Source organism: Solanum stenotomum, chromosome 2, assembly GCF_019186545.1.
Source record: "Solanum stenotomum isolate F172 chromosome 2, ASM1918654v1, whole genome shotgun sequence".
Lineage (NCBI taxonomy): Eukaryota > Viridiplantae > Streptophyta > Magnoliopsida > Solanales > Solanaceae > Solanum > Solanum stenotomum.
The window spans coordinates 30,757,244-30,770,995 of record NC_064283.1 but is presented as its reverse complement, the minus strand read 5'-3'; the positions used below and the strand labels follow the sequence as shown (position 1 = coordinate 30,770,995).

The 13,752-nt window shown below is 34.8% G+C and overlaps 1 protein-coding gene across 1 annotated transcript; it reads right to left on the bottom strand.

Annotated features, from left to right (window-relative positions):
- Positions 1-3,494: 3,494 nt before the first annotated feature.
- Positions 3,495-9,761, bottom strand: LOC125855896 (pectin acetylesterase 11-like). The gene is made up of 13 exons (XM_049535549.1): positions 9,581-9,761; positions 6,049-6,150; positions 5,836-5,918; positions 5,226-5,373; positions 5,024-5,103; positions 4,861-4,947; positions 4,655-4,782; positions 4,511-4,571; positions 4,380-4,424; positions 4,200-4,277; positions 3,998-4,103; positions 3,728-3,873; positions 3,495-3,596 (listed from the first exon to the last, which is right to left on the bottom strand). Exons 1-13 carry the CDS (start codon positions 9,759-9,761, stop codon positions 3,495-3,497), a joined length of 1,347 nt encoding a protein of 448 aa, XP_049391506.1.
- Positions 9,762-13,752: the final 3,991 nt, after the last annotated feature.

The window sequence follows — 13,752 nt, the reverse complement described above, 5'->3', positions numbered from 1 at the left end:
CATGATTGATTTTCCTTATGTTGTTAGGCATTGAAAATGAGTTGCCTATAGACTTCATGAGATAAATTGTTTAACATGCTTTAGATATGCTTTTTGAGAATGAATTGCATATAGGCTCCATGAGATTGTGCTGAGTATTCTTTTAGCTTGGAGAAGGTAGTTCCTCCTTGAACATGAGTGATTTTAAAGTTTCATGCATATTGGGTTGCTAAATGTAGTTCCTACTTCCGTATGATGCATTAGGTATGTTTAGCTTGGAGTTGATGGTGCATTGCATGCATGACTGGCTATGAGACTTAGTTTCACCCCTCTTATGATGATTTGATATCATCTTAGATTGGAGTCGATAGTTCCTCCATGGTTATATGCATTCGGATGAAGTAACATTGTAGGTTGGGTTGTTAGTTCCTCTCCTAAATCTTTTAGAGCCAGTTTGAATCTCATTCAAGGACGAATGATCTCAAGGGGGAGATAATGTAGCACCCCAGATTTAGTAAAGGGAAAATATTCATTTCCTTAGCCGACTAGGCGAAGTAGGGTGCGATCTGCCAAGTGGAACCTCCTTGCCTTTTGGATTAATCCCTGATGTCCTTCATTATGTAACTTTAGGCGAGCCAAGCCTAGGTCGGGCTCGCCATTCCATTCAGCGTGTCTCCAAAAGTTCCTCCCCCATTGCTTAACGGGCCTAGCTCCTAGGTCGGCATACTTTAAAATTACGTGAGATTAGGGCTAATTTGGCGAGTCGACAAGTGCCCTTTGGCGAGCCCCAGAGAGTAGTGATATTAGTCATAAGTCAGGGTCATTTGTGTCTTTTCAAATTTATTTAAATTCGATACTACGTCATTTTACCCTTCATCTAGAGACCTATATAAGCATTCTACTATCAAATTTCCCCAATTTAAGACCCATTCTCTCAAGAATCTAAAAGAAGATCAAATCTCCTCTTCAAATATTCTCTCTCTAGAAACTTGAAGAAGAAGAAGGATTCAACCTAGGGTTTCAAGTCAAGATCGCAATTCCTCCATTGAAGGGTAGCATTTGGATTCAAGGTATGATAGTTTTCATCAATGGATTTCTTTCATCCATAGAGTTCCCAAATTCCTCTATTTCAAAGGGTACGATTCCCCAATTGAGTTAGGGTTTTCTTCAATTGTCATGGGTTCTTTTCATTATTGATTTAAATGATTGAATTATGATCTCTTATGCATTAATTGATGAAATATAATGATTTTATGATGATTTACCCATGAACCCATGTAATCCCCAGTTTTCAAGTTATGAATCATGAGATGTGGGATTTTGAGTATAAAGCAAGACTTTTATGAAATTAAGCATGTATTGCTAGCTTTACATGAATTTATGATGAAATCCATTCTAACCCATGTTTTTTAAGTATTGATTATTGAAAGTGGGTTTTGAATCTCAATAGGTAAATTATGGACATATGCATTTTCTTGTGAAATTTATGCAAATGTTTAAAGGGTGCTTTGAGAGTAAAGTACCAATGATGATGATGATCATGATGTGTTATTGAAAGAATTTTATCATGTACACATAAGACCAAGATATGAAAGGTTTTCTCACATAGAAAGGATTCTTAGGTTGGAAGGCTTTCTCACCTAATTAATTTAATCAAAGAGTAAGAGTTATCCTAATGAACTTAGCTTGGATTGGTTGTCCAAGGACACATTTCCATGGATTATGAGATAAGTCAAGACTTAATAACTACTCCGTGGGATTTATGCTTAACACCGAGAGGATATTGATATTGAGAGGGAAGCTCTCCCATTAGTATAGGTCGGGTTTCTAGAAGAAATCTCATGAAATGGAAGCTATCCCGTTATTAGATGTCGGGTTTCTAGTAGCAATCTCCTTATCCCTTAACTATGTACCCTGATAGGATGATTAGCTAGTGGATCCACTTAAGCTAGAAGTTCATGGTCCTTTCCTTGGCAAGTATAACAACCCTTTCCAGTGTGGGAGACATTGGGGGAGCATGTTATAGCTCACATGGTCTCTATGTTGGTTAAGGCTAATTCCCACATTAATAATTAACTAAGGTTACTTCAAGAAGTGTTGCATATCAGTTCAAAGGTTTTAAAAATGATGTTAGCTTGCATTGACCATGGTTTTATGACTTGTGTTTCTAACTCTTTCATATCATGTTTTAGCTTGGTCAATTGCATGTCATGAAATGAAATGTCAATTTTAGCATGATTTAACTTTTTTAAGCATGGTTATCATACTTGGTACATTGTTTTGTACTAATGCATACTCTTGCCTACATTTTCCCAAATGTAGGGTCCAATAGTCAGGTTTCTCAGTTTCGTGGCTAGTGGTTGAGTTCGAGATTTCTGAGCTTTGGTGAGTCCTCATGCTTCAAGGACGGACCTTTATCAATTCAGTTTCTTTCATGTATTTCTCTTTTGGACATGATGTATGGGCTAGGCCCAATGTAATTCTATTGTACTAGATGGCTACATTGAGACAAGTGTTTTAGACTTCCGCTTTTCGTTTTATAAAACTATTAGACTTGGACAATTGTTTTACTCTTATTGTTCTATTTCTTATGTTATGAAATCTAAGTGGCTTGTATGTAGTCCTTCGGGGTTCTATACGCCATGTTACATCTAGGGGGTACCCCTGGATCTTGACAAATTATTAGTTTACCACTTCTATTTTTTCCCATATTTCGTTGTGAAATTAAAAGAAAGTACAATTAAAAGAAATGAAAAGTCAATATCTACGGATTCATTTCCGGTGTGTTCTTATGTTTTTTCATTTTTTGTCTCTATCCACTGCTGATGCAATTTGGTTTTGGAAAAATGTTTTCTCTCCATTTACTTTTACTTGTAACTTAATTCTAAAATAGATGTTTATTTTTATTTGTCATTGTTGATATATCATGAAAAAATAATTATTTTTTTCATGTTTTAACCCTAGCATTAAATACAATTGTCCATATCATTTTTAAAAACCCAATACTAAAAATTTATTGGCAGGGGAAGTGTAGTAAAATACATATAAATAATTATTTTTTAATGATTGTGTCAAGTAAAACCAAACAAATAAAAATGAATGGAATGAGTAAAATATTTATTATTTCAATAATTAATGAGCTGCAAGAAAACAGGTCTTTTTAAAAATATATATATTTTGTATAAGATTTTTAGTCAAAAAAATTAGGGAAGAAATTCAAAGTTCTAAGAAAAAAATAAATGTGATGTAGCCCAACGAGACATACCACCTCATTTTTTTATTACTATTCAGCTTTCTAATTATATATTAATTGATTGATTTTATAACATTTTGTCTGCCTCATTACTTTTAACCGCTTAAATATTTTAAAAAGAAGAGCAACGAAATTACAAACTCAGCTTTGCTAATATTATCATAATATTTTAAGCATCTCATTGTCTAAAGAGAAGTAATTTTTTTTAATTCACGAATAATATGTAATCATTTTACATAGCTTAGCAGAGCGTTAAATTTCATCAAGTACTTCTCTTGCAACATCTAGCACCAGGATACAGATCTATATGTTGATGAAATGTTGTTCTATCAAAATACCAATCACCAATAGCTTCGGCAATTGTCTACACAAAATGTTACAAAAAATATGTTATTTATTCTTAAATTAAAATTAAGAATGATAGATGTACATGATAATTTTTATAAAAAAATGCACATATTCAAATTTTATATGAATTAAACAAATAAAAATTACCTTATTAAGTATTCTTGGAGAGGTAGCATCGAACCCATAATCCCCCAATACAATTCGTGCATGAGTGTGCCAAGAAGTGATGAAATAACCCCTTGTGTAACAAGGGGTGAGTCCCTTAAGTATGTTCAAGAACTCTGCTCCAAAAGCTATATTAAAAGAAAATAGAGTAAAAAACTTTAACTAGAATTAAGGAGAAATAATGCATCCATTTACACTTCTATGTTTTTTGGAAGGTGGTATGAATAAGTCGATTACCAAAAAAATGCTAACCTTGAATATTTATAATTTGGCTAGATGTGCAGTTACTTATTTGATCCCTGCAATACTCCCAGGCATGTTGAGGATCGAGGTTTGAAGGAACCAAGGTATTACTTATCTGAAAGAAATGTGTTTAGATGGATTTCAATAGAAATTTTAAAAACATACTAGAGAAATTCTTAAAATGAGCGAAATTAATGTTTCTATCCTTGACGTGCCAAGCATCATATGCTGAATTGATTATAAATAGAGGAGTCTCAATATACGGAATAATATTTTCAGGGAAGAAGCACTGCACCATCATTAAGGAAAAGCCATGTTATTATTAAAATAAAGGTGCATTGCTCCATCAGCAAAATGTTTATGTTTTCAAAAAACATAAATTCTTACGTACCAAACTCGGTTCCATTGTTGGCGTGCAAGCTCTCTTCGCCGATTCCTAAAATGAGAGCAAAGATAATTATTACAGTAAAAAAACTATTTGCATCATCTACTTGTTTAGAAACAAAAAATGATGGGGCACACATGTAAATTAACAACTCTCTCGTACATATTTTGAATATTTGGAGTACCAAAGATTGTGTTGCTGCATAAATAAATCATGAAACAATAGGTTAGTTCCAAGAAATGAGCTGAGTAAAAGATTAAGACGATGGAAGAATAGCTCACGCATTAATGAAGAAGCCTGCATTTGCAACAAACTTTACTTTGACAGCATTGTCAGGAAAGAAGGACTTGCACTTGTCGCAGTTCAAGATTGTTGCCAACCCTCCCGTGGAAGTTCCACTCAGGATTGCCTAACATTAATTATATTTTTATTTTTCATGTTGTGTTACATGCCTTTTAATTAAAAATATTCAGTAAGCTGATATTACATTTTTAGCATATTGCATTCCTTTCCTCCATAAATCAACCATAGCAACTTTAAATAATCTTGCTCCTCTAAAATAAAGCTTATTTTCCTGACATTTCCAATCAGAAACAAATCACGTTATGTTAGAGTGATATATATGAGATATGTAATTACGATAAACTTACTGGATCAACATGTTCAACATCACCAGTAAAAGATGGTCCATCGCAGTAATTCACCCACACTCTGTTCCAGTTGTAAAAGTCTACCTAATCCAATATCGTTCGCAAGTTAGATAAATTAAAGTGTGTAAAGTTCTATGTATACTTATAAAGAAAAAAAACCAAAGTATAACAGTCATATGAAATAAAATACGATGAGTTTCACCTGGATTTTGTCGGGGAGTGCTATGAAGTATCCCAGCAAATTGTGATTGATTCTTCATATTCTTGGAAGATCCTTTTTCTGTAATTGAACGATTATTGCAATCGGGGATGCTTTCACACCATCCACCTCCATATATAATATGAAATATCTCTGGTCAATACTGTTAAGAATTTCCACATCGAAAAAGGGATGAAAATTTGGTCTCCTTATATGGACTTGGAAAATCCTCCCTTCATAAGCTAGCTTTTGAGGTTGAGTTAGACCAAGATCCATCTTTATATGGTATCAGAGCCACGCTCATCCCAATTTTTTAGTTCACCGATGTTGGCCCCCCATATTATAGTGTCCAATTTTTTTGTTCACCGATGTTGGCCCCTCATATTACAGTGTCCACGCTCCAGTTAACAAGCTCTTGGCATGGCGGGGATTGGAGTGTTAAGAATTCCCATATTGAAAAAGGGATGGGAATTTGGTCTCCTTATAAGGACTTGGACAATCTTCCCTTCATAAGCTAGCTTTTGAAGTTGAGTTAGGCTCAAGATCAATCTTTACAAATATGTAGAATAAAATGTACAATCAAATCTAAAAAAAAAAAAAAAAAAGTAATTACATCAAGGAAGATAATCCAGTTGGAAAGTCCTGTATCAAATCCCTTGTCAAAGTAATATGCAGGTGGACTCCCATCTAGACACACTGTTTATGAAACAAACAGTTAAACAATTTTATCTTTTTTCACGTGAAGGAAACTGGAAACAATACATCTTTTTTCAACTGCAAAACAATATAATTTATATAATCAAGTAAATTTTTTTAAAAAAATTACCAGCGCCTTGTGTTGTGGCATTGTCAAGTACAGTAATATTGATCTGCAGTCCATACCCAACATCCCCAAACAATATTGCTAGCAAAACAATCAGTAGAAACGCTGCCACAATTATATATATTAGGAGTAATAAGATTGATGATCGTGAGGACCAAAATATGATAATAATCGGTGTGTATATACATAATGTATCGTTATTTACCTTCTCAATAAACAGAATTTTTTTATTGTGAATTAAAAATTCAAAAGATATAAAATATCTTCTTTGTGAGTAATTAAGTTTAAAATAAATTAAACACTTTTTTCTTCATGAAATATACATTAATCATATAGCTAACGGTTTTACCTTAAAAAATAAATAATGATATAGCTAACGGTTTTACCTTAAAAAATAATGTTTTTTTAACATAAGAACACGAATAAATAAATAACATTTAAAATGAAAGGTTTTTCTTTACATTGACTAGTTAGGCGATTGAAATGAACTTCTTTGTGAAAAAGAATAAAAACGATTTGTAATTTTTTCGAATGAACCATCATTTTAAATAAAGAACATTTTATCATCTTCATTCTTCAATATTGATGTATTTCGGATACTTAGCTTAAAGTCGCGTTGACGTACAAATGATTTTCTAGAGGAGCGTGTGGTCAATTAATTGTGCTCAAATTTCCACTTTCATTTTTTTTCATTTTTTAGTATAATATGTATTTAAAATTATATAATATTATTATTTATTTTACTTTTCATTTTAGTGTATTATGTATTTAAAACAAACAAATTAAAAAATTATGAAAATAGTTTTGTAAATCACAATAATCAATAATTTAAAATATTTAGAAACACGTATAAAAATTTGGTTAACTCTCTGAATATCACCTATTCCACATAAATTGAAACTAAGGGAGTTACATATATTATTTGAAATTACGTTAAAAGTATTATAATTCACAATAATTAGTTATTTGAAATATATAAAAAATTTGACTAACTTTCGAAATTTCACCTATGCCGCATAAATTGAGACAGATGGAGTAACATATATTATTTAAACATTACCTTAACTAAGAGTCCCGTAAATCATAATAATAACAACTTAAAATATTTTAAGCTATAACATTAAAATATTGATTAAATCTCAAAATTTCACATGTGCCACAAAATAATAACTATTAAAAAATTTGAAATATTTAAGCAAATAAATTAGAAAATTGATCAACTCTCAAAATATCACATGTGCTACAAATATTGTTTAAAAAATACGTTAAGAATATTATATTAATAACTAACAACAAAAATATTTAGAAAATTATGTCACATAAATTAAAACAAATAAAGTAATAAATATTGAAAATAAAAAAATTAATTAGAAAACCCTTTGGGTCATTAATATATAAAGTGGGTCCAATTGTTCAATTAATTAGAGGAATTCACATAGATAGACTACTGCTACATACAATTGGTTGTGGATTTCGCCAAGGGATTGATCCCAAAGAGGTATGTCAGTTCACATAGCGTTGAGTTAGTTCACCCACATGCAAATCATGTTATTTTCAGCGTAATTTCATTCTAAAAAGTTGAAGGTTTGATGTTCTTGATTAGTGTTCTTGAATTTTCTTTCGTTTTGAATTAAGATGGAATTGATAAGTTCTTGAGATAATCGTATCAGTTTTAAGAGTTGTTTTGGGTAGATTCATGTATACATGTATTGGGTAACTGAATCTAAAGAGAAATTGAGAAAAATAATCAAATCTAGTCGAATTAAGGTCAGAAAACGAGTTGAAAAAATTGTCAGAATGTTTTGAGGGGAGGGTGGCGCGGCGCGCCAGCAAGGTCTGGCGTGGCACTCCAACAGTGCACCAAAATGTTCTCTCTAAGTTTTAGGGGTTGGTGCCCTGCACCAGCAGTGCGCCAGGGTCGCCTGCCCCTACCTATTTTCCGTCGTTTAGCCCGTCTGAGTCTTTCGAAAGTGTACTAACACTTCCTATTGATATTAACTACTATAAACGACTTCTAAATATCTATAAATCATCCATAAATATGAATCATAACCTTGAATCCATAAATTCAAATTAAAGGTAGAACTAAGAGTCAAGTCTTTAGAGTTCTTCGAGTCTTTTCAAAAAGTCTTTTACATTTGTTTTATACTTGTTTTAAGACTTGAGCATTGAGTTGAATAAGAGTAAGAGTGAAGTTCATTTTATTTAATATAATATACGGAAAATAAGTATTCTCAAGAGTAAATGTTTTCACATTTAAGATGAGAGGAAATATCGATTTCCAAAAGAGTTTTCATGAGCAGTTTTAGTACCATCTCTTTTAAGAGAAAGACTTTTTGAGTAATAATCTCAAACCACAGAAAGAGTTATGTTTTTAAACATATGAACTAGTTATATTTTGGGAGTAGTATTGAGCACTGATATGGGGACGAGTTCTGATAACTCAAAGTCTCCATAAAGCATGTAGACAACATGGGTAGAAAGGGGTCATACTTTTAGATGATTCCTTAATGAATTTTATCATAGATATGTGGATAAACTTAGTAGTAGGTTCTATACTCCGACAAAGTATAGGACAGTTCTGACAGCATGGGCTAGACGTTGTATTATCACATAACTCGTAGTGATGGTTGTCGGTTAGAGAATCAATCAAAGAGTTACTTGTATTTTTATATACAAAACTTAGTTATTATTGTATTTTTCAATACGTTTAGTAGCTATCTACTATTTTAAAAGTTTTTTTATACTGCATCCTTACTTTCGCTTATATTGAAATAATTTTAGTAGAGTTACGACGAAGTAAGTGTTTCTTTCAGTTTCAGTTCAAGCTTATGTCTTGTTTAAGATTTCCCCTCACATACTCGTACATTCAATGTACTGACGCCATTTGGCCTGCATCATTTTATGATGCAGATACAGGTAACCAGGATAAACATCCAGCGCTTCGTTGATCCATTTGAGCTTCAGACTTGTTGGTGAGCCTCCTTGCTTTCCGGAGGATACCTTGTTTACTTTATTCATTCTAGTTTTATTAGGATGTTGTGACTCTTGTCGTAACGTCCATCTGAGTTAGGAGAGGCTTCATAGATAGATAGACATTAGTTCATAAGTCTTTTCATTTTCATTTGTTAATGATGAAACTTGAGTTGGCACTTTGGCTAGTAGAATGTTTATATCTAAGACATTCTTAATTATCATTTGAGTTACAGTTTAGTTTTTAAAGTGCTTTTATTATGTCAGCTAAGAGTTAAGCCAGACTAAGCGTTCGCTTGGGGTCAGCAATGGTTCTCTAGTGTTAGCCACGTCAGGGTGTAGACTTGGGGCGTGATAAACTTAGTAACAGAGCACAGAGTTCAAGAGTCCTAGGGAGTCTATGAAGTCGTGTTTGTAGAGTCCTAGTTATAAGTGTGAAGCGCGACACATCTATAATTAGGAGGCTGCAATATTTAGGAACTATCTCACTTCTTTCATACTCCATTCGTGCGACAGAGTTCATCCCTATAAAGGTTTCTTTATAACTCATGCTTGCACGTACCTTTCAGATCATGCCTCCACGAAGAGCTTTCTAAGGTCATCCTGCTCGAAGGAATGCTGAAGATCAAGGGGTACCTGATGCACTGGAAGTGCAACGCCAAGGAGAATTCTCCAAACTTCACTGGTTGTGACCAACCAAGCTGGGCAACAAAAAGGAAATCGAGAGGATGTGGCTGATACATCAAGGATTCGTGAGTTATTAAGGATGAATCCTCCAAACTTCACTAGTTCAAGTGTCACTAAGGATCCAGAAAATTTTGTGGAAGAGTTGCAGAAATTGTTTGAGGTTATGCATGTTACTGATGCTGAGTGAGTGGAACTAGCTGCTTACCAACTGAAGGGTGTTGCTAGAATCTGGTTTGACCAATAGAAGAAGGGTAGAGCTGAGGGTTCACCAATTGTGAGCTGGGTTGTGTTCGAGAGTGCCTTCTTGGGGTGTTTCTTTCCCCGTGAGCTAAGAGAGGAAAAGGTAAGAGAATTCCTCACTCTTAAATAGGAATCTATGAGTGTGCACGAGTATAGCCTTAAGTTCCCCTAATTGCCCCGTTATGCCCTGGAGATGGTTGCTAACATGAGGAGCAGGTTGAGTATGTTTGTTGCTGGATTGTCTCGTCTGTCAAGTAAGGAGGGCAAGGCAACTATGCTAATAAAGGATATGGACATAGCAAGGCTGATGATCAATGTGCAATGGGTTGGGGATGATAAGCTGAGATATAGAGAAGAGTTTTGAAACAAAAAGGCTAAGACTGTAGGAAATGAGTCCGGGTAGCATAAGAGTAATGCAAACCAGTCATCGTTCTAACATAAGCAAAAGGGTCCTGCTCCATCATCTGCTAGCGTACCTGCATCAAGGAATAGAGGTGAGTTCAATAATCAAAGTTTACAAAACTTCAGAGCTAAACCTACACAGTCTCAAGGTAGTGTCACACAAGGAAGTGATGGGACTTATGCATGTGCTAAGTGTGGTAGAACCCACCCAGGATTGTGTCGTGATGGCTTCAATGGTCGATTCAAATGTGGTCAAGAGGGTCACATCATGAGAGAGTGCCCTAAGAACAGGCAGGGTAGTGGAAATAGGGGAAATAGATCCCAATCTTCATCAGTTGCTCCACCAGATAGAGTTGCACCTATAGGAGCTACTTCAGGGACATGCGGAGGGGAAAACCATTTATATGCTATCACTAGTCGCTAAGATCAAGAGAATTTTCCATATGTAGTCACTGGTATGATCAAAGTATTTACTTTTGATGTTTATTCTTTGCTAGATCTAAGAGAGAGTCTATCTTTTATGACTCCTTATATTGCCATGAATTTTGATATTCATCCTAAGCAACTTCTTGAGCCCTTCAGTGTTTCTACACCTATTGCTAGTCTATTCTAGCTGAGAGAGTTTATCGTGGTTGTACCATTTTCGTCAATCACAAGGACATCATAGCTGACTTAGTCGAGTTAGACATGGTAGATTTCAATGTTATTTTAGGTATGGGCTGGCTTTATGCCTGCTATGCATCATTTTATTGTAGAACTTAAGTAGTTAAGTTCTAGTTTCTCAATGAGCCAGTTATAGAGTGGAAGAGTAGTTTAGCAATACCTAAGGGTCGTTTTATCTCGTACCTTCAGGCTAGAAAGTTAGTTTCCAAGGGGTGCATCTATCACTTAATTCGAATTACTAACTCTAGTGTTGAGACACCACCTATTCAGTCAGTTCCAATTGTTAGTGAGTTTCCAGAAGTCTTTCTACTGCAGGGTGCCACTTGTTTTTCTAAGATAGACATCAGATCTGGCTATATCAGTTGAGAGTAAGAGAAAGTCATATCCCTAAGATAGCTTTCAGGACCCGCTATGGTCATTATGAGTTCCTAGTTATGTCATTTCGTTTGACTAATGCTCCTGCATCAATCATAGACCTTATGAACAGAGAATTCAAGCCTTATTTAGATATGTTTGTTATCGTATTCTTTGATGACATTCAAATTTATTCGAGGAATAAGGAAAATCATGCTAGTCATCTTAGAATAGTTCTCCAAACACTAAAGGATAAAGAGTTGTATGATAAACTTTCCAAGTGTGTATTTTGTCTTGAGTCTGTGGCATTCTTAGGCCATATTATTTCAGGTTATGGAATTCGAGTTGACACTCAAAAGATAGAGGCAGTGCAGAACTAGCTTAGAACCACATCTCCAACTGATATTAGGAGTTTCTTGGGATTGGCTGGTAATTATAAAAGGTTCGTGGAGGGGTTCTCATCAACTTCATCCCCATTATCCAAGTTGACTCAGAAAACAGTTAAGTTTCAATGTTCTTAAGCTTGTGCGAAAAGCTTTCAGAAATTGAAAAAACGATTGACTACTACCCCAATATTCACCTTACCAGAAGGTACACAAGGTTTTTTGGTATATTGTGTTGTGTCTAGAGTTGGACAGGGTTGTGTGTTAATGCAGAATGGCAAAGTTATAGCTTATGCCTCCAGACAACTTAAGATTCACGAGAGAAATTACCCAACCCATGATCTAGAGTTGGCATCTATAGTATTCTCTTTGAAAATATGGTGTCACTATCTTTATCGTTTTCATGTAGATGTGTTCACCAATCACAAGAGTATTCCATATGCGTTTAGTCAGAAAGAGCTCAATCTCAGACATAGGAGGTGGTTGGAGTTACTCAAGTATTATGATATAAGTATTCTCTATCACCCGGGTAAGGCTAATGTCATTTTAGATGCTTTAAGCAGGTTGTTCATGGGTAGCACCTCCCGTGTTGAGGAATACAAGAAAGAGTTAGCATAAGATATGCATAGACTTTCACGATTAGGAGTTCGACTAATGGATTCCAATGAAGGAGGACTAGTGGTGATGAATGGGGTTGAATCATCATTAGTGTCCGAAGTGAAAGAGAAACAAGACCAAGATCCTTATTTTCTTGAATTAAAGACAAATGTTCATAAGCAGAAAGTGATGGATTTTGAACAAGGGGGATGGTGTATTAAGGTATCAAGGTATATTGTGTGTGCCAAGGGTGGATGAACTCTAATAAAAGATCATGGAGGAAGCTCATAGCTCAAGGTATTCTATCCATCCGGGTTCCACAAAGATCTATTCTGACTTGAGAGAAGTCTATTGGTGGGGTAGTATGACGAAGGGCATTGCAGAGTTTGTTGCTAAGTGTTCAAATTGCCAGCAAGTCAAGGTAGAGCACTAGAGGCCTAGTGGTATGGATCAGAACAAAGATCTTCCGAAATTAAAGTGGTAGATGATCGATATGGAATTTATTATAGGTTTACCACGGTCTCGCATGAAGCATGATTCAATTTGGGTGATTGTAAATCGAATGATTAAATCAGGCCATTTCTTACCGGTAAAGACTACCCCTCCAGCAGAAGATTACACTAAGTTTTCAAGAGGTATTCAGACATCATGGAGTTCCAGTATCCATCATTTCAGATAGAGGTGCATGATTCACCACACAATTTTGGAAGTCTTTCGGGAAAGGTTTGGGTTCCAAGGTAAATTTGAGTACTGCTTTTCATCAACAAACTGATGGTCAAGCAGAGCGCACAATTCATAGTTTAGAGGATATGTTGAGGGGATGTGTGATCCATTTCAAAGGTGATTAGGATGATCACTTGCCTCTCATAGTGTTTGCTTACAATAATAGTTATCACTCTAGCAACCAGATGGCTCCTTATGAGGCTCTTTATGGGAGAAGATACAAATCTCCTATTGGATGGTTTGAGTTTGGTGAGGCTGGATTGATAGGACCAGACTTAGTTCATCAAGCTATGGAGAAGGTAAAGATTATTCAAAAGTGCTTGAAAACAACGTAGAGTCGTCAGAAACCTATATAGATGTTAGGAGAAGTGTCATGCCCTGATGCTACCCTCGAGACGCGGACATGGGACCTAGGATCAAAAGTGACCCCAAGCTAACCCTGTTGGCGTGATCACGAGCATACTAAAGATAATAAACTGATGTGGAAGCTAAATCATAAATAAAATGAAAAGATGGGGAATAACTATATACTATAACTGAGATAAATGAAAACAGATGAGTTTAATACAAGAAAGTTATTAACTCAATACTAAGCTGAATCTATCTATGTTTGAAAATAACCTCTAACTAACTAGAAATCTTGGGACAGGCCCCAACTAAGTCTAGTAAAACTAAAACCAAAGGA